Source organism: Dermacentor variabilis, chromosome 2 (genome assembly GCF_050947875.1).
Source record: "Dermacentor variabilis isolate Ectoservices chromosome 2, ASM5094787v1, whole genome shotgun sequence".
NCBI classification, from domain to species: domain Eukaryota; kingdom Metazoa; phylum Arthropoda; class Arachnida; order Ixodida; family Ixodidae; genus Dermacentor; species Dermacentor variabilis.
Genome location: NC_134569.1, coordinates 154,049,829 through 154,071,020, shown reverse-complemented (window position 1 = coordinate 154,071,020; position 21,192 = coordinate 154,049,829). Strand labels below are relative to the sequence as shown.

Genomic DNA, 21,192 nt, shown 5'->3' with positions numbered 1-21,192 from the left:
TGCACGCTTCCTTCATGTGCATTTGATTCCATAATTGCATGCGTTTGATCAGCCCTCCTAGCGTGGTGAGGACGAGCACGTGGGTCGCGAAGTACGAAGCTCCGTTTCGAAGCTTGAGTGACGCCGTGCATCGCGAAGAGCCTGCAACACTGGCGATCCTTACGTTGTAGCGGTACGTGAACTTGGACACGCACAATCATTCTATTCCTTAATATGCCAGTCACAATTTTTGCACACGTCTTCACTCCACCGCTCCATATTTCTCAGCATGAATCGAGAACAGCGCGTTAGCAAAAACGGACAGCTGATCGCACATAAGCAGGGCAGAAGAGGTTTAGTACTCGTGCGCTTTCGCAACGTGCTGCGCAACGTGCTGCGCGTAAAACCTCTTCAGTCTGGAAAGTAGCGACACTCTTAGATATTTGCCGCCGCGCCCTCACCCGCTCCACCGTAGTTCTCTCTTTCCTCCTCGTTGTCGCCACGCCTGCGCTTCCCGCGCACTGATTGGCTGCAGCGCGCGAAACCGCCCTATTAGCTGACCCGCGTCAAGGAGGCGTCGTGAAACTTTTTTTTAACTGTTTTTTACTTTCTTTCTGGCCGCCATACGCGGGCCACGTGTTAATCGCGCTGCCACGGCGCACGTGCGTTTTGCAAGTTATGTTGGCTTCGTTTGCCGGAATAATGCCTCGCTGTCAACAAGTGCAGTGAGCTTTCATGCATGGTTTTAGTTCACTGGACACAGTGCATTGCGCACATATTTAGTGCGAGCTAAATTTCATGTTCATTACAGTCATACTGGCGTGCCCTTGGGCACTGAATTTATCTCATAAAATTATGTTCACCAATAAGAAAAAAATATTGCAGGTCACAATAACTACTCTGAGTCTAATGTCCGAGGGCATGTTTCATTTCTTTTTTTTTTTTTTACGAATCACCCACCAGTCACGAACTCCTAATCACGCCTACAAATCTCTGAACCATTCTTTTCATTCATTAATTAGTACTCGCATCCATAGACGCTCGACATTTTCGTAGAGTTAAGAGTCGGAAATTATGGTACACCGGTGGGAAATGGCTTGAACAAAAAAAGAAATTGAAGAAGTGAAGCGCCAGCAGTGACAGCACACTAAGAAGGAACAAAGACAGCACAAGGCGCTTCCTGTTGTCCTGTCTTTGTTGCTTCTTAGTGGGCTGTCACTGTTGGCGCTTCATCTTTTGAAAGCTATATGCACCAACTAGCCCCACAACGTGCTTTACTGAAAAAAAAAAATGGCACGTAAGAAATGGTGTCCGGTAAAATCAAATAACGTTAAGTTTTTATGCATCAATTGGAGAATGTGGCCTGATATTTCAAACTCGTGCTGTAGGCACCCGCCATTCACTTTGTGGCGTTCGGAATTTAAAATATATATATCACTTAATCGCTGATAAAAGTTATGCCGGCATCCGCTGTGCCGTAAGCAGCCACAGCAACACGGAAGAAAATCGCGTAATTGACGGGCTTTCTTCGCGGCTTGTCACAGAATAGGAGCTACGCTAATTGCATTGGGCCTCTTAATTCTGCTAAAATGAGCATGTAACATGCTGTTGGTTTATTCTCAAGCGATGCAAGTGAAGTTCAAGCACGTGCATTGTTTCCTTTAACGACTTTTCTCGCAAGCCCAGAATGCGTCTAGAGTTCTTCTTCTTTTTTTTTTCGAAGCTACGCATATGAAATGAACGCATTAATTGTCTGCACGGCTTAAATTTTCCGCATACGTACTCCCCCGCTTCATAGGTGGCCACAGCGCCGCGGCCATGGAGACAAAGCTGCTGAACGATAGCCATCTTTATAGAGTGCTTCTGGTAGTTCATCTAGGAGTTCATGCTCGAAAATATTCGACAGCACAACCTGTTAGCAATTTTCCGTAGTCGTATCAGTGTCATTAGGGACTTTTAGCGTGTCCGGTATTCCGGCAAGCGCGGGTGGTTTGCCGGATTAGCGGGGGTGTAAACGTGAGCGGCCAGATTTGTGGCGCCAGCTGGTGGCGCAAAGCTCAATCACACAAACACAACGCTAATTACTATATTCTGCTTAGCTGTTGGTGTAAATTTTCGACAGTGGCGTAATCGTGTTCACAATTATGGCGCTGCCAAAAATTTGCACTAGCGGCGAAGCGGGATATAGTGAGTTACTGCAATTTTAGCCCTGTGTTTGTCTGGTTGAACTCTACGCTACCAGGCGGCTGCACCGCTCTGGCCGCTCACGTTTACGCCCCCGCAAATCCGGTAATACGCCCAAACCGCTCCCGTTTACCGGAACAGCGGACAGGCTAAAAGTCTCTATTAGGCGATTAATTCCGCAATAACGCTTCAAACGACTGAAAGAACAAGCGCGCGCATTGATTTTTTTTTTCTTTTGGTGCCCGGCGGCTACTGGCCCGAAAAGCGTGCCGTGCGCAACGCACCGGCCCTTGGGAAAGTGTAATCCGAGAAGAATAGAGGAGGAAAGCGCGCCCGAGGACGAGAGAGTGGCTACTTTTCAGAACAGAGAGGTTTTCAGAAAAGAGAGGGTGCTCCAGTTACGTTTGTGCTTGAATGCGTAAAACAGCGGCTTCTTAAAAAAAATGTAACTTAAACGCCAATGCATTTCGTCGGGCTCTTCGAAAATTAATATCTCGGAACTGGTGCTGTCCAAACAATTCGTTCCAAGTGGATACGTAGCGCGAAGTCAGCGGCTATAATTCGTAGATAGAAATACGTGGCGTGACTCAATTAATATAAAGTTTAACAGCGTAATTACGTTAATTATTTAATTGAACATCTTAGTTTCTCGTAGAAGTAATGGTCGCATCATCAAGTAATTTAAATCAAGGGTTATAATTGTGCTCTCTGCCATAGGCAATCTTTAAAAAATTTGGTGCAGCTAAACAGAGCATCCTGTATATATAACAGCTTCGGACGCACGTCGATTACTGCTTTGCTAAACATAGCCAACCTGCCAACCATGACTCAGCGGAATCAAGTTTCATGATTAAAATTTATGTTTCAACTAATCAAAAAACATTGCAGCGTAGACATTTCCCAATTACTAACTTTTTCGACAGGCTATACTACACGGCAAAGACATACACTAATGATCACCCCCTTCACCAGCAGCAATAACTGTTTTAATTACTCCTTTTTCCCCGGGACGATAACCGAATGGAAATGATGTAGTTTTACAGCCTTCTTTGATGATGTTTATGTCTCATATTACCTATCGATGTCTTTTGTTGTACTTTCACTGGATGCGCATTTCTATTACATGCTGCGCTATATGTTATTTTATTTTCTTTCTGCCTGACTAGTCACGTCATCAAAATTGTATCCCCGCCCAGCTAAAAATACTATTATGGAATCGCGGTACCTGTAAAAAAAATAAACTAACAGAGCAAACTGCTTCGCAAAAAGTGTCAATAGCGGCAATCGCCAACCGTCAACCAGAGGCAGTCAGCGCGCATGTACGCTATAGCCGATCCGACTTGGCTGATCATTGCGCTCTCGCTGTGATATGATCTTGGCACGAAATGGCTCCTACAGCCAGGCCGACGCTTGCGCTTAGAGGATTAACATGCAACGTCGAGATGGTTTGTTCTGTCTATGTGCAGACAAGCAGTCAAAAAGTCCACGGGCCACGTACCAGCAGGCGACGGGGGCGCGGCCTTCTCGGTGTCCCTCTCCGCAGAACGCCGACGCCGGTCGCCAAAATTACTACTACGGTAAGCGCCACGGGTTTCCTCCTCAGTGCTGAATAGAGCGAAAGGGCGAAGACAGCGGGCACGCACGCGGACGATAACTTGGAGAGCGATGCGCCAACTTTCCCGGATGAGAAGTTTGGGCCAAGTTTCACACCTACGCTTTAGATATGGCCAGTTTCTGTGTGCAGAATAGCCCGTGCGAAGCGTGCGCCCCTTGCGGCAGGATCTGCGTAAGACGTTTCCGTGGAGTCTTATAGTTGTAGCTAATAAACCATCGCAGACGCAGCGAAGCTGCCACCCACTTCTTGCCTAAACGCAATCTGTTAGCGCGATCCCAGAAAATCCGGCGTCGGCGTCACGCGTCCATTCCGAACTACACATATGGGCACTAAACTAGTTCTATCGCTAAGAGGGAGAGAGAGAGCTAATGATAAATGAAAGACAGGGAGGTTAACCACAACTGAGCCCGGTTGGCTACCCTACACTACGGGCTGACACGCAGTTCTATCGCTAAAGCTGCTCATGTGTTGTCTAACGTTCTTTACAAAGTTATTCCTCGGAATTTTGAAAATGGCAACACAATTTAATCTTCTCGGACTGAAATATCAAAGGTTCGAAACAGTCTCAGAAGATCGGCCTACGCAAGAGGCCGCATTCCTACCAGAAAACTCCCCTCCCCCCCCCCCCTTCATGCGTAGATTTCTCCGTCAGCGTTTCCCGATAAGCATTACGGTTACATAAACTGCATTTTCCCGGAAGCGTGAGAAGCAGTCAGGGGCCTTTGAATGCTATTGTGTTCAACTCTTAAAGGCGAAGCTTAAGAATCCTCCAAATTTTAGGTAAAGGTGCCGATTTTTAAGGTAGTTTCTCTTTCATGCGGGATTTTAACATTCTTCTCTCCAATTGCGCGCAATCCTTGCAGCACACATCTGAACTGCGCAGTCTGCCCCGCTTGTTGTTTCAAAATATCGCTTTAGTGGGTATACGTCAATGAAATATACGCAAACTGAAGCGCATTTTACCGCACATCTTATCGCACATATTATCGCACATTTTTCGGTGTTTCGGTGCCGTTTGGAGGCTTGCGCTGCTTTTGAGTCATGGTGTTGTTATGGTGTTGCCCAGGTCTTCCGGTCTTGGAAAGTTTGCGCCAGATCACTGGTAGCGCTGTCACCACTGTGGTGTTCAATAGTAGTTTAATGTTTACGGACTGCAGGATTTTGGCAAAGTTTGATGTTCCCGCAGTTCCGACACGCAGCCTGGTATTCATATGTTATGCCTGTAATCGCATGCGCGAGCAAGATAGTGTTGTATACAGTTTAATGGCTTTGGCCAGAAACTGTTCATGACCTTGTTTTCTTTAATCCCGCGGTCCGAAAAATTTTGAAACCGACTGAACGCTGAAGCAGCTGTACGGCATCAGTAAGCAGTAGCTCGTCTCTACAAGCACCGAGAAAATGCTTTTGAATAAGTGTTTGCAAACGGTGGCCTTTCAGTAGCCAAGGTTTGTAAATACATCCGCTGTAATATAGTTCGCAACGCCAAGCCGTTTAGCATGCACGAATAAATCGCTTACTAGCAGCTGCAGCATTATGAGCCTTAGTCAGAAAATAATTCTCTGACAAATTTGTCGCGTACAGTGGCGGTGCCCGAGCGCAAAGGTAAACTCATCCTTGAACGGGTCTCGCAGGCAACAGCTACCCAAGCGGAAGCGAATGCCCTTCAGTCTACGGAATGTACATCGTCTCCACTCCAGACGGCTACCAGAGGCCGAGCTACGGACAGGGATACGGACGACCACGTGTCTGCCAAGCGCAGTCCCGTTATCCCCACGGTCGCTAGCCGGCGGAGCCACAGGGAGAATACGGTCACCAGCCGCCGCAGCTGCAGAGGCGCGGGCAAACGGAACGACCCTAGCTTGAAGGGTCGTCAAGCTAAATTATTAAAGTAGTATTTCCGAGGCGCGCAAGGGCGCAGGTTTCCGTGGGACAGAGGCGCCTAACAACAAGTACGTGTGACGTCATCGATTTTAATGCATCTCGTATTCGGGTCGTTTTGGATGCAGCAAAAGTTTTTGAAGCTCCCCGTGTTCACTCTATTGCTCCTTCAGACTACAGTGGAGCCTATCTTTACTGTTAGAAAATCAACTAGGTGCAAGAACACGCCCTCAAAATCTATGACGTCGCAGCAAGCAGGTGCCGGAACTTCAAGGCGGCGTCGCCACCCGACTTTGGTTTTGGCCTCTTTACTGACTTGGCGAGCCTCCTCTGACGGCACTTCTTTGTCACTATAAAGCGTAACGTACTAACACGACTGAACTTTTTCTCTTTTTGTAGTGTCCCTTTCAAACGTCTGCGGCCGAATTCACAAAGGTTCGCAAGTGCCGTTCACCATTGGCCGGCCGCCTTCGCTAATGCGTTTTACATCACGACTTCCCTGAATTTGCTCTTACGCACTATTCTAGCGCAAAAGCGGTTACGTGGATGTGGACGCTGCATGGCGTACGCCGAAAGGTCCCCGCTATGTTTATACTTTGCCCACGTCTCGTGTCGCGATGCAAAAATAAACATTTCTGTCGGATAATCTGCGTTGCCGGCGACCATGCACGCCAATCCCTGCACTACAGCTCGCGGATACGCGAGTTCGACGGTGCGCCCACGCGCCCGCGCATATGCATAGCCGGCGGCGGGAGATCCTCGTCGTCCCACGCGATTCCTTGGCGCAATAAGTCGCGCTCGCGCGCGTACCTACATGCGTCCCCCCGCCGCATAGTGTGTGTGTGTATTTGTGCTGTGTACATGCGTTAGTGTGTGTGCGCGCGCGTGTAGGCGTGTTTGCCTCTCTCCTTGCCCGCTGGTCTTCGCGCGAGCTTGTGTTCGTGGCGCGGCGGGCGCTTAGCTTACGCGACGTATACGTCGCATATAGTAGTGCCGGTGGACTGAGGGTTCCCGTTTGCTTTTTGCTTTTTGTTTTCTTGCTCGCTTAGTCTCCCTCTCTCTGCATACATGATCGCGGCACTCGCGAAATTTTGTCTTCGTTTTTTGTTTGCTTCGGAGGTCTCGGTCCAAACATGAAGGGAGGAGAAATGCGTGCCACGCCTGTAGCAGGAAAGGTGATGCGCGACGGCTGAAAGCTGCAGGAGTAGGAAGTTCGATCAGTGGGCAACACCCGTCCCGTTGGGGCACGTCCGACGGGCTGCTTTTTTTTTTGGTGGCTCGATCTCTCTTGAACAGCGGATACGACTGTGGTGTGTAGTCCTGACCACGTTTCGGCTGCCTGCGCAATTTGGAGCGACGTTTCTTTGTCAATGGGCCCGCAGTGACTGTGAAGTAGCGACTTCAAACATTTCGGCAAAAGCACCTCGGGCGACATAGTTTGTGAGTATTATTCAATTTTCTCTAGCTGTCTGTTGGATGCGTTAGTGCTGATTCGTAGTTCGGGTGCGACAGTATGACGTCACATTCATCGTCGTCAGCTTAATCCCTCTCCACCGCAGGAAAAAGCTCTATTCCAAAGATCTTCAATTTCCCGTCTTGTTACACATCTCTGTGGGCGTCCGCCATCCTCGACTGCGCTTCCCTTTCCGCGGCACCAGTTCTTAACTCTTAAATTAAATTAGGGGGTTTTACGTGCCAGAGAGAGAGAGAAGTTTAATGATACGAAATGCGGAGAGGTCGTGAAATCACTTTCTGATTATGAGGAACGCCTTAGTGGAGGACTCCGGAAATTTCGACTACCTGGGGTTCTTTAACGTGCACCTAAATCTAAGTACACAGGTGCTTTCGCATTTCGCCCCCATCTAAATGCGGCCACCGTGGCCGGGATCCGATCCCGCGACCTCGTACTCAGCAGCCCAACACCATAGTCACTGAGCAACCGCGGCAACTAATTCTTAACTCTACTATAGACTATAGTAGACCAGCAGTTATCTGTCCTACGCATTACGCTGATCTTGATGGTGATTTAATGCATGGCCTGCTCAACTCCATTCCTTCCCCTGAATCTCGGGTAGAAAATTATCTACCCCCCATTTGCTCTATAATCCACACCGTTTCCTTTCTCGGTAGGTTACGCCTGCCATCTTTCATTCCATGGCTCGTTCGGTGCCTAACTTCTTCTCTGGCTTTTATGTCAACCACCAAGCTTCTGCCTAATATGCAAGTACCGTTATAATTTACTGAGCACGTAATTTTCGTTTAAAGGGTAGCATACCGAGAAGATGTTTTTTTTTTCTCCTAGACAGTGATTCTGACTTATGCTGCCCAGCCTTGTTATACAGTCTGTGGCAAGAACTAGCACAGAAAAATCGGCGACAGCACAGACCTACATGTTCCGTCTTTCTTTATTAAATTTTTTTTTCGTTTTATCTGTCTCATTCATTTACGGAGGTGCCGCACTAATCCCGTCAGACACTTGGATAAGAATTAATTTTGCAAACGATTAATTCGTCACAATATTTAGGCAGTATTTCTGAATCAACGTTCAGTGCGCATAAATGTTCTTAGGTAATCTGGGGTGTTTCGATTCTGCCAGCACACCGCGGCTCTTAAGCGTTCCTTTTCGTTATTTATTACCGCGGAAGGAAAAATTCTGAATATTTGTTACATTTCAGGCCTCAGAGGGCGATCATAGGACGCACGTTTATATTTTCTATAACGGCGTTATAGCACTTCCACCCGCAGCTCCACCAAATATGTTACGTGCACATGGGAAGAAGGCAGACGAGAAGCTATATACAAGTGTATCTACTGATGAATGCGCTGCGCATGGCCAAATGGCAACAGCCCGCTATATAGCCTCCATTCGTAGTCGTCGTCTAAACACCCCTGGCCCATTCGTCATCGAAGATACTGGTCCGTGTCAATAATTAGGACTATTTGCTCATTTACAGGACATCGATCGACAGATCTCAATTTTCCCCCAAAGTATCCTGCAATTCTGTACCCCGCGACTACGCGGCTGCGCGAAGCGACGTTAGCGCCTTCAAACGCATTGACGACAAACTATCGATTTTGCCCGCAGGCCGCCGGTATGCGGCATGAATGGGGCCGTAATTGGCAGTGACGGATGCCGGACGGCGGCTTGGGCCGTCGTTCCTTCTCTCGCCAGAAACGTGCTCTAATGTTGCTCTTTGTGTGCGTTCCTATTCATTTTTATGTGATACTAAAGTCCACGCAGCTTTCACCGTTATTCTTCAATACGCATCTAGATGCAGCGGGAAAAAGATATCTCGGGAGCTCTCAATTCTTTGCTCGCATCCCCTTTCACTTGACAAAACGTGCATCTGTGTGTTCTTACTGGAGCAGACATATTGCGCAGGCGGCGGGATTCTAGAAAGCGTGATGGGCACTTCTTTCGAGCTCTTATTCAACGCGTCAATAGCTGGCGCCCTTGTGATACAGCGGGACTCGTAAATATTTCCGTAGACGGGACATTCATGTCGAGAATCGGAAAGGTGGGAACCCTCTTTTGTTTTATTCCATTGCGCGTGTCTCTTTTCATTGGAGCGAGCGTTTCTGGTTTTCCTAGATTTATGGTTATGGGCCGCCCTTTGAAAACACTGACCTCTTCTCGACAACTGAAATTCTCTTACGTGATGAAGGATTCTTAACACATTCTTCTGTGTGTATTTTTCTTTTAGCAAACCAAACTCATCTTTCCTGGACTTTCCCGTCTCATGGTCAAGTTTTTTGCTTGCTTTGCGCCTGCTTGTGGGTGCGCGCGCGGGCGAGTGCTCGTATCAGTATGCGTTCTTCGGTACAATCTCGCAATAACGCGGGTTTTAAGGTCTACGTCATCGTAACGTTAAGTATAAAAGCGGGGTATATACCTGTTAAACAGCTTGTCCTACTCCCTAGTTGTTGGTTGGTTGATCCTCAAGGATAGGACGCCTTCACACACACGACTCACCCCCTCGACCCCACGTTCCATATAGGCTATACATAAACACACCTGTGCGCGAACTAGGCGCACCTGCCAAGAATCGGAAGGTACGGGAGGTCAAGAACAAAAGCAGAATTTCGACGTAAATAAAATGAGACCAAATAGCTTAGGCAGTATTCGATACATACGTAGTATTAACTAAACAAATCCCACTGTATGTACGTGCGCGCTGAGTTGTGGTGGCAACGTGATTCGTCTTCTTCTTCGCTCATTTTCTTGGACAGCTCGTAACGATGTGTAAAACACGCAAGCGCAAGTATGCCGTAATCAGGCGTTAGAAACTGCAAATTTCAACTTCGATCAGCTACCAATGCCAGGGCCATCGGGCTGTTTCGGCAAGCTTTGTCTGTCCCCGTGTCATATTCTTTGCAGCTCCTGCCTCTCAGTGCCCATTCGTCTTGCCATTGGACAGCATCATCGTCGTTTTTGCTGCGCCACCAGCCATGGGCCGGAAGACCACCGAATATCGCTGCCTGTGAAACCGCACCGCCCGACTGGGGCGGAGCCCACGTGGCCGCGCAGGGTCCAGTTGTCCCCACCGGCGCTCACACAGCCACCGCCGACGTCATGGCATCGCGGACGAGCAGCAACGGTACGTTCTCACGAAACCGAATAAGGGCAAAGGGCTGGACAAACATGAAAGGCGCGCAATGTACCACAGTAGGTGCCTAGCGCACAGGTACCAGCTATACCCGCGCAGTCCAGGAGGCAAACATTCGGACAGAGTTGTCTTTCTTGTTGACTTAATTGCTTGCGTGGAGACAATGTTTATTAAAGCGAAGTCTCCTTTTCTCCCTCTTCCTTCGACTTCTTCCCTGCTGCTGCTGTCACTGTTTTGCACTCCGCGTCGGGAGCTAGTTCACAGCATGCATATACATGGAAGGAGCGTAGCAGAGAGGAAAGGCGACGAGAGAAACTTATTTGTACGCTTCCATCATGTGTGCCACAATGCCCCTCTGAAGCTACCTGGGCGTCGCTACAATAGCCTCTTGATGGCTGTTGTCGTCACTAGCCGCCATATAGCCGTTGAGAGTCTCTTGACGACTGTTGTACCGACGTGCAACAGTCCAGAGGGGACGTAGATAGAATGGTATAGAGGAGGCTGGGAATATGTAGAACCGACGCCGTCGCGAAACGAGTGAATAACAGCCTTGTTACTCTTCACTTGCACATTCCATGCATGGGGGAGGGTGGAAGGGCGAAAAGGCGAGGTAAGAAGGCAAAGAAACGCGTTTGCGGACTAACTAGATAAAATTGCGGTGCGGTACGTTTCTGCTATTTCTGAAAAATGAACCGTGCAAATTTGTCAAGCGGAGAACTGACGCAGTGCATGCAGAAGCAGAGTCACCTTAAAGCACTTGAGCAAAAGCCGTTTGAGGCATTGTCAATGCTAATCTTCTCGGAGGTTATGAACATTGGCGCACAACAACGCCTCAAGCAAACAAGTCTCGCGATGTGTTCTGCGTACAGCGCAGACAAACAGCAGTGGTGCACGGAAGACAACGTTTAATATCCACTCACCACTTTCATATCACGACTAAACGCTGAAGAAATTAAGCTTTCTCTCGCCATCAGCGTCCCCGCTACTTATCGTCAATCAAAGGAAACAGCACAGAAAGCTTCGCTTATATCAATTCCCACAGTACGTAGGATCGGCGTGGTTCTTTTGTGTTACCTGGCCTCGTGAAAGAGTCGCGTATAGTAAAACTATATATGAAGTCATTGACTCCCTTTATGGTAATAAGTAATGGACCCAGTACAGGCCCATGCAAAACGCGCCGCACATACTGCATGCGGGCATCGTATATCGAATACGTGGCACCTTCCTGTTTTGCGGATAACCACTAAGACCCGAATTCAAAAAAGATTTTCGTTAGTAAGTGCTCTTTGGCATTGGCTGGCCGCCTTTGCTGATAATATATCCAGAATCAGGATAGGCTGGAATTTTCTTTTATGAACATATCTGGCGTCAGAGCTTTTTGTGAGTACGGGCCCAGATAAAAAACAGAATAATTAACAGATGGTGTCGGCGCCAATTGCAAACAGGAGAAAGCGCGTGCGCCATAAAGTTCGACGTTAACCGAGTGTGTTCACGCAGTAGTGAGATGGTTCCGTTAACATCGCTGCCATCGAAGAAAATTGCGTGTGTCGAAAGAATCCACAGAACGAACAGTAGTCACTGACACGCTCACCTACAAGTGACTATAGACTGGCAGGTGAATTTGCGGCTGTGGAAGTCACGTGAGAAATCCTCGTATACTCTGGACTAGCTTTCGGTTACGCTGGTTTGCACAGTGCTGAGCATCGCGCTGGCCGTCCAGGGAAGCCAGGTGCCGAGAAGTCGTTTTATTCGGAAAATTTTATGTCGCCTTGACATCGCACGCCTCTATGCTGGGTAGCGATCGAATGTCTTTCCTCGTGATCCAGCATGACGGGTCCCCCGCAGCGAGTATAGCTTAGAAATGTTGCCAGTGGAGCACCGGCATGAAGTACTCTTTAGGCCATTTTTTTTTATATTTTTCTTACTCTGGTCGAGGTTAGATGTACTGTACGCCCGACAACCGGATTTCAAAACTGCTCTGGCTCAATAATATGGCGTGGCGGTGAGGTTAAGAGATGTCGCCGCCTGTATACGGTGGTGAATAAACCCACTCAAATCACGCTTAAGATCTAAACACATGAAGCATTTCTGCAGGTGCACCTTGACGTCCCCAAAAAACCGCGCTGTTGTACTAGTTCTCCACTATAGCGCGTGCCTTATCATACGTCGGCTTAATCTACCACGAGGATAATCCGCGCAAGGTGTTCGGGTTCACATACCAACGCGTGGTGCAAACCTATCGCCGCGTGACTAATACCCCTGTCAAGCGGGCAAGTTAAGTGCACTTACTGGGAGTGCACTTCGGGACCTTGAGTCACACTTTAGGCAACGCGCTTCTTAACGGGAAAACAGAGTGCACTCCCAGTAAAAAAAAAATGGCGACAGACTAAGAGCGCGTTTTTAAAGGTGTAAATTAACAAGAGAAAGCTGCTAAAAAGCGATTGTTTTAAGTAGAGTTATATATAAAAACAAACTTCATCTATTTGTCTCAACAAAAAACGAAGACGTTTTTATTATAAATCTGTTGCAAGTCAATGCTGGCCAAGACGAATGCCTAGCAAATCGAAAACAACATGGCGGCGTGCGGCAGTTGATCCTGCTAGAACAGAATATGAGCAGTTATATATGAGCAAAGACGGCGAGTTCGATATTTAGCTACACTGCAAAATGCCACGCACACGGCTCAAAGCACGACCGGCATGGTCCCCCCCCCCCCACCCCCCAGCATGCTTTCACACCAAAATAAACACGAACTGAATGAACCTGGCGGCGCCGCAGTGCCGCATCATTCTGGCGCCGTTAGTTGCGTACATGATAAATTCGTTTCTTTATTGTGCTATTTCGCTTTTCGCTAAACACAAATTATATTGTTAAAAGCTGTTCACTAACTGAAATGAACTTCTGTGTCCTTTTTCTATGCATTACATTTTGCGTCCTTGAAAGCGTTGGCGGCGAGGCTACGTACTCGGCCAGCAAAGTGCGTTCCGTGAACGTACTCCGACTTGAGTGCACTCATCTGAGAGTACACTCCGCTGCGACGTTAAGATTTGGGAAAGTGCACTTAAAAACTGAGTGCACTCGCCGTAAGTGCACTTAACTTGCCCGCTTGACAGGGGTATAACGTTTTGTGCTGTTGCCGTTTCGCAGGCACCCCCGTGGACGAGGTCGAGGAAGTGTTTCGGGTGCTGCGCGGCCAGGAGCGCGTGCTGGGCGTAATCGCCACCACGGCCGACGGGGCGCCGATCAAGTCGACGCTCGAGGACGCCGCCGAGACCAGCCGGTACGCGCAGCTCGCGGCGGGCCTCTGCGACCAGGCCAGGAGCGCCATGAGCGACGCGGGACCCGGCGAGGAGCCGACGTTCTTCAAGATGAAGACCCGCCGCCACGAAGTCATCATCTCGCCAAGCAAGAGGTACACGCTCGTCGTGCTCACCGAAGTCCCACAGCCGCCACCCACCGAGGCCGGACAATGAGGAAGTGGACAATGCCGCCTCGCAAGATCGTTATGGACTATACCTGCGCGCGCCGGGCAGTTGCCGCGTGAAATTGAGTGATTCAGCAAAATTACAGAGCCACGGCAGATTCATCACTTTTGCTGCGTGCGCTAGCGAAGACGGTGCTTTTGCGGTTTTATTACAAAGCCGTAGTTGGGAGACGACACTGTCGAGGGTCTCGAAACAGGCGTGCGGCGAGAAGCGATGCGAAAATAGAAAATTCAGCATATCGCACGAGCAGCTGAGTGAGGTGCACCTTTCTTCCGTGCGATGTCTTCGCATCTTTCGCATCACATGGCGCATCACAGAAGTAGGAACACATACTAATGCGCTTAGTGGATAACATGGCACTCAATACGTTACCAGCTCTTATAGCTGCCACAGTAAAATTGTTCTCATTGTGCGAGTATGTGTCCGCCTAGTTGAAGCCTCATATATGTTGTCACAAGCCTGTTAAAAGCGAGTGCCACATTACACGCACCGTACGGGCGGTTATAGAGCTGTAACGATTACAATGGGGACGATCGGCTCCGTTTTGTGCAGTGTTGTATACGAGAGTAAGTGTAGAGTTGAAGCGCGAATTGTTACAGGGGACAGGGAACCATAGACATAGACACAATTTTGCCTATACAACATGCTGTCTACATTAGAGCGTACACAACACGGCTCCCAAGCCGTGTTGTATACGTTTTCATATAGACAGCGTTGCTGGAATGGAAGCCCTGCCAACAGACTCCAAATATTAATAATTTGTCTTGCTTGCTGCGTTTACGCTTCCCTTAGGCGGAGGAATTACATGGTCGGTGCTGCTAACCGGAGTCAGGAGGGTCAATGTAGTATCAGCGAGTGCACCTCGACACCGGAAGAGTCACTTTCGAGCGCTGGGCTAGAAAAAAAAAGTGCCATTTGGAATCGATGGCAGTTTCGATACGTAAATCAGCCAGCGCCTAGTATACTTATATACTTGTTTTAGCCTATATTTGCGAAATAACATTCGCATGATCAGTTGTCCCGAGTGAAGACCAGACGACGTTGCACCCAACACCAAAGCGACGCGCTGGACGTTTGTGCGTTCCGGCAGCGGCTAATCTCCAGGCCTACACAAAGCGACCCGGATGTCGTTGGCGAAAGAAGAATGGTTCTTTTTACGAGTAGGGGTGGGGCTCAAAACATTTTAAATCAAAAGGAAACCGGTTTCAGTATTAGCGCCGACCACCCACTGAGAATTTTTTTTTTATTGAACCCTACAGGCCAAAGGGCATTGTGTAAGGGGGGTTACAAGATCAAAATGAATATCAGAGAACAGGGCGCAAACACTAAGCATTACGTAATTAGAAAGCATTTCGGCAAGCATATTTGCCAAATATAAACACAATGCAGAATAGCAATACATGACGATGCATACAAAAATATCAGAATTACATGCAAAAGAGAAGGCTAGCATGGTCACAAAATACACATGCATTCTCCTAACAGCACAAGTTAAACACGTGCTCACGGAAAGAAAGACAAGGATTTGTTAATGATGCACTCGCACCAGGAAGATCATACCATAGTGATATGGCGGGTGGAAGTGCAGATGACTTGAAATATTTTGTACTTCCGAAAATGATGCAAATGTCTAGACGTGCGCAGTGGAGTGCTAAGTGGCAGGGGCGAAGACCGATCCGTACACACGTGCTTGCGTAGCAAGCACAGAAGCGATACTAAGTGACAATGTCTAAAGGCGGGAGGACGTTTTCTTTTTTCCATTTCAGACACGCTGGATTGCCGGTTATAGTTGTTGGAGATGAACCTGGCAGCTCTGTTTTGTATTGATTATAGTTTTGTGATCAGATAGATCTGGTGCGGTGACCATATCTGCGATGTAAATTCAGACTGGGGGCGTACATAAGTTACGGAGGCTAATTTACGGACATGAGCGGGCGATTTATTCAGGTTCCGGCAGAGATAACCAAGTGAGCGGGATGCTTTAGCACAGACGGAAGTAGTATGGTCGGACCAGGAAAGTTTAGGCGTCAAATGAGTGCCGAGACATTTGTACGTCGAAGTTTAGGACACAGGCAGGTTATTTAAAGATTAAGAGAACTTGGAATTAACGTGTTTACGGCTGAAAGTCATCATATTACATTTGGAGGAGTTGAGCGTCGTGAGCCATTTTTCACACCACCTAGAAGTATTATTAAGGTCCAGCTGAAGAAGGTGATGCCCATCACATTATTTTATTTCACGGTATATTAAACAATCATCAGCAAGCAAACGCACACAGGATACTGTATCAGTTGGCAAGTCATTAATATAAATAAGGAACAACAAAGGGCCTATAACACTGCCTTGTGGAACACCCGAGATAACACAAGCAGATGACGAGGAGTAATGATTAAGAAAGGCAAACTGCACGAGAAAGGAAAGAAAGTTACGAAGCCATAAAAATGTTAGGGATTCGAGACGAAGCCTCACGATTTGGAGATTAGACGGCAATGGGCTACACGATCAAACGTCTTTGAAAAATCAAGAAAGATTAAAACTATCTGTTCATTTTGATCCATATTAAAATTCAGATCGCTTGTTAGCTCGAGCAGTTGTGTGTAACACGAATAACCTTTTCTGAAGCCGTGCTGGTTAGGAAAGAAAAACTTATTAGACTCAAGATGACGGGGAACGTTAGAGGAAACAACGTGCTCGAGTAATTTACAACATAAGCATGTGAGCGAGATGGGTCTGTAACTTTCAGGAGAACTTCTTTCCCCGTTTTTAAAAACTGGAATTATTTTCGCCGTTTTCCACTCCGCAGGGAGTTGACCTGTCTGTAATGATTGCTGAAATATAAGACATTTCGCTTGACATGGGCTTTGTATACTTCAGCACCTTAGAGTTGATGTTATCAATTCCAGACGAAGTAGAAAGGTTGAGGTTTGTCGTTTAGAAGTCATATGCCTTCAGCAGTTATGGTATTGTGTTCCATATACGGCCAGTCAATTTCGGGGACAAATGGTACTCCGGAATGATCTTCCTTTGTGAAGACAGATGAAAAGAATTCGTTGAACACAGACAGACGCCCTACATAAGAAACGGGCACGTGTGTGTCCCCACGTAAAGAAATGTGATTGCTATCTTTCTGCGGCGCAATCGCCTGCCAGAACTTTTTTTTTTTGGCGTAGATTTTAGCATTCCGGGGGAGATCGTAAGAAAAGTGTTTATCCTTAGAGTCACATACAGGAAGCACGGTATGATTTGGCACAGTCCTTATCATTCATCCAGTCGGACTGATTACCTGTCAATAAGGCTTTCTCGTATAAGAAAAAGAAACTTTATTGAAAAGAATGGTCCGGCAGCTTTGGTTGTGGTGGCCTCCAGTGGCGGGCGGCATCTTCGGCTTGCGGGACGACCCAGAGCTGGTCTGCCAACTCTGAACTTTTTGAGGGTCGGCGTTTCTTTTCATTTCTAAGCCTTCTTGAGGATTTGTTAAACCAATGATTTTACTTTTCGTTGCTCACATGGGCTAACAGGACGTGCAAGTCGACCAACTCGCAAGTCTTATCCCTGAAAAGAACCCAGTTTTCATGAACCGTTCTAGAAGAAAAGTGTGGCGGAAATGTATGAGGAAAGAAGATTTCAACAGGAGCGTTCATTTGAGAGTAGTTAGCCTTATTGTAGTCACGTATCTTTTTAATTTTCGCGACAGGAGTGCCTGTGAGCCTTTCCCACTCTTAACTGCATTAACTTGTGATCGATAAAGTCATCATAATATGCAGTGTCGCCGATGCTATCAGTAACGCTGCTGAGAAAGAGGTCGAAAGTATTCGGGCCACGTGTAGGATCGTTAACAATTTGAGACGGGTTTAAGTCCAAAGACATATTTCGAAAGTCATGGGATGTAGTGTTAGCGGTAGGTAAAGAAGGCCAATCAATATCTGGAAAGTTGAAGTCACCAAAGAAATACATGTGGTAGCAAGGTAGCAGTTTCAATGCTATGGCGGAGATTTTCAACAAAACAATGACCGTGGTCCGGTGGACGGTAACATACACCAATAAGTGCCTTTGTCAAAGACGAGACAAAAGTCCGTCCAGACGATTTCAAGTGGCGAAAGTGTGTCAACTACAAATGACCCAATGGTTTTTTTTTTCGTTTTTTTTTTTGTACGGCTATCAGAACATTTCCGATTTTCCTTTCTTAGCGGTTAGGACGATATATGCAATATGTGTTATTGTCAAAAAGAATTTCACTCTTATTTATCTCAGGGTGCAGCCAGGTTCCTGTTAGTATAAGAATATCTGCGTTGTTATCATCAAAGAAAGAACATATTTGTGGTCCCGCTTCGGAAGTAAGCTGCGTATATAAGCGAAAGTTACTGATAAAGACGGTACCGATGTACTTCTTCCAGCGAATGTATGTGTAAGCGGGACTGTTTCTCGAGCTAGCTAGCTGCGTGAGACGACGGAATCTGTTCCACTGTCGTAAAGATAAGTCCTGCCACCCATGCGCATTTTGTCAAGAGACAACCTGAACTTATCCTCCGCTTTGGCGTAATGTACGAATATGTTTCTCGCGCCAGCCGTGTGGCAGCAGAAAAATCTTCGCTGATAAAAAAGCCTGAATCTTTACGTTTCCGAGCAGCAGCTAAGATCGTTATTATTGGCCGTTGCTTGTCAGGAGCAAACCTTCCTCTACGGTGGGTTCTTTCGAATTGCGATCCGGTAATTGCAATTGCTAGCTGTTCTGAGCAAAAGTCTTAATTTTGGTTTAAAGGCTAGCCAGTCTTCTTTAGGGTCATCACTGATGCCGAAGAACAGCAAGTTCGAACACCCAGATTTATTTCCAGAGTTATCGCATCTTGAATGAATAGATTGTAGTTGTTTTGTGATGTCGGACATAACATTATTATTAAGCGAAACACTGGTTGTAGTGCCGCCGGGGGAAGTAATGGTAGTTTCTAGGGCACATACACTGACCATCAGAGGTTTGATTTCGCTGACAGTGGCCATTTGTTTTTCTTTAACGCCCCTTACTTCATCCAGTATTTCCGCGTGTCCTGTCTGAAGTCTTCCAATTACATCAAGAACAGATGTAAAAGCATTGTCATAAGAATCCGGGTTTTCTCTTCGATATGACCACACAGAATCAGTGAGAAATCAAGCAATGAAGCGCGAATATGCTACAACAAAAAGTAACCTTTCGTCCTATCGCACAGTTCTGCTGGGTACGACACCGGTACAAAACAGTAGTTAGTGCTTTCAATACAGGTGCAATGGTTCAAGTAACTAACCTGGAAAAGTGAGCACGGGTGAGTATCCCGTTCTGGTAGCGGTGCTGTACCCAAACGAGGCCGGTGAACGTGGACGTTTATATGTCGTGCCGAGTACAAGGTATATGTAAACTGGTAGCGAAGCCGGCGAAGCTTCCACAGAAACCCACATGTCAAGGAAATGGCGGCTCGTTGCAACCGTCGCCATCTACGTATCGGGGGCACAAGTAACAGCAAGAAAAAAATATAAACAAGTGACGTCACAACCGGAAATGGCAGCGACGTCAACATCTTATGGCGCTTGGCGCGAACGTGTGAATTTCTTTAGCGTCCGGCATTTGGACCACTACGCCAGCAGTTTCCTTTTGAGGCTGAGCCGAGCTTGCGACTCGCCTCGGCTGAAACGCCAGCATGTCATTAAACTATATGAGTGACATATGTCTTAATGTGAACCTGACTAGGATGTTACTGACGGCATTTGCTCCTGCAGTTTCCTTGGGAAGGTGAGCGAATAGGATGGAAATAAATGACAGTGCCACAGAGGTTTCAAAAGCATGCATCATCACTTTTACTCGTCTAGAATAATGCAACAAATATAACTGACCAAACAAAACATGCTTCAATGGATGAAAAGTAATATCGCCAGCGCACAGCCATTATGTATAGCAACATATGTGAAACATTTTCACAGAATCAGTCGCAATTCTGTGCAACAGAAAGGTTGAAATTCGGGCCAGTTGGTACATAGTTGAAGGAAAAAAACCAGTCACGAAAGACAAGACGAGAGGTCAACCTCTCTTCTTGTCTTTTGTGACTGGTTTTTTTTTTCCTTCAACTGTGCGACACCATGTATTCAAATCGAACACCTATCAGACAACATTACCTCACAGTGTCATTTAGAAAGCATTCGATTTAATAATTTTTCTGCCCATCTGACACTCTGTGCCTGTGTTAAGGAATGAACGAACATATCGCGACGTTTCTTCGCCGAGCATTCCGCATTTATCGTCGCGACGAGACACAGCGCGTCGGTTGCCGCAGCGTGAACTTGCACGATAACAAAAATCCTGCACTCTTTCTTTTCACCAATGAATGCCGTGCGCTAGGTCACGCAATATTTGAAGTGAAGTGCACGCCATACCCTGAACAAACATGCGAGAAAATAAAAAGAAATAAAACTAGGATGCAACCTCTACGTTCCGGTGAGCAACACCGTTCCGCACGGCATAGTAGCTGGTGTGCACAGTTGTGCCAACTCTTGCGGTCACCAAGAACGAACTAATAAGTTGTGGAATAGAAAACATTAACATCTGCTGTTTTAGCACAGCAAAAATATTTGAAACGGAATATATACTCGTGTGACAGTACTCTGACTAAAAATTTTCGAACTTTTTTTTTTTTTAGCTTCAGTGTTTGACACCCCCCCCCCCCCCCACACACACACACTCATCTAGTCGCACTTCAATCGTGCACCACTAACTAACTCTAGCTGTGCCCCAATACTCGCCGTAGACGGCAAAGTGGACGGCCATGTGGACAGCGGCCATCTTAAGTCTCGTTCCAATTCTCACGAAGACGTCAAAGTAGACAGCTTCGCGAAGGCAACATCGAAGTCAAAAACGATGCAGGCTACTTTCCTGTCCAAACAAGATGGTGGCTGAACAGGAGGCTTGGCCGATTTTTCTTCAACTGCGAGGCTTTCTTTCTGGGAAACCTGTACGGGTTTCCTTTGAAGCTTCGGGTTACAATTAGGGTGGATGCCAATTCGCTGACGATGTTTAGCCATAAGGCCAAGTATGCTGACGTCGATCATAAGATAATGAACAATGGTACTGCACGCGCTTCTCTTAGCAGCTCTCACGCGTGGCAACGGCAGTAATCATGAGAAAGGTGCGAGGTTCTGTAGCGCGATGTCATGACGCGCCCGCCTCCTCGATACCGAAACCGTAGCGACCACGTAGAAACAAGTGCTATATTCAATTATTTAGTGTGCTCTGATTATTGCCAGTATTCTTGCAATGTTTAGAGGGTTCGGACCTTTCCTGAAGGGGAAAAATATTACGTCGGAAACGTCTTCTTTAAGTTAGGAGGGAGATATGAGCAGTATGAATATCTTGGTAAAACGAACGAGAAGAAAGGGGGTTAACCAAGGGGCCCGATTTTTATTACTCATATCATAAGAAGCCAAC

At 47.1% G+C, this 21,192-nt stretch overlaps 1 protein-coding gene across 1 annotated transcript; it reads left to right on the top strand.

Moving 5' to 3' along the window:
- The first annotated feature begins 6,573 nt into the window (after positions 1-6,573).
- On the top strand, positions 6,574-16,601 carry LOC142572878 (dynein light chain roadblock-type 1-like). Its single transcript, XM_075682315.1, has 3 exons — positions 6,574-7,096; positions 10,035-10,254; positions 13,411-16,601. The coding sequence occupies exons 2-3, from the start codon at positions 10,230-10,232 to the stop codon at positions 13,734-13,736; spliced, it is 351 nt and encodes a 116-aa protein (XP_075538430.1). The 5' UTR covers positions 6,574-7,096; positions 10,035-10,229; the 3' UTR covers positions 13,737-16,601.
- Positions 16,602-21,192: the final 4,591 nt, after the last annotated feature.

Excerpts from the sequence above, each read along its gene's own strand:
- LOC142572878 (XM_075682315.1), top strand. The coding sequence starts at position 10,230 with ATGGCATCGCGGACGAGCAGCAACG. Across the intron at positions 10,255-13,410 it reads ATCGCGGACGAGCAGCAACG|GCACCCCCGTGGACGAGGTC; the intron begins GTACGTTCTCAC and ends GCCGTTTCGCAG.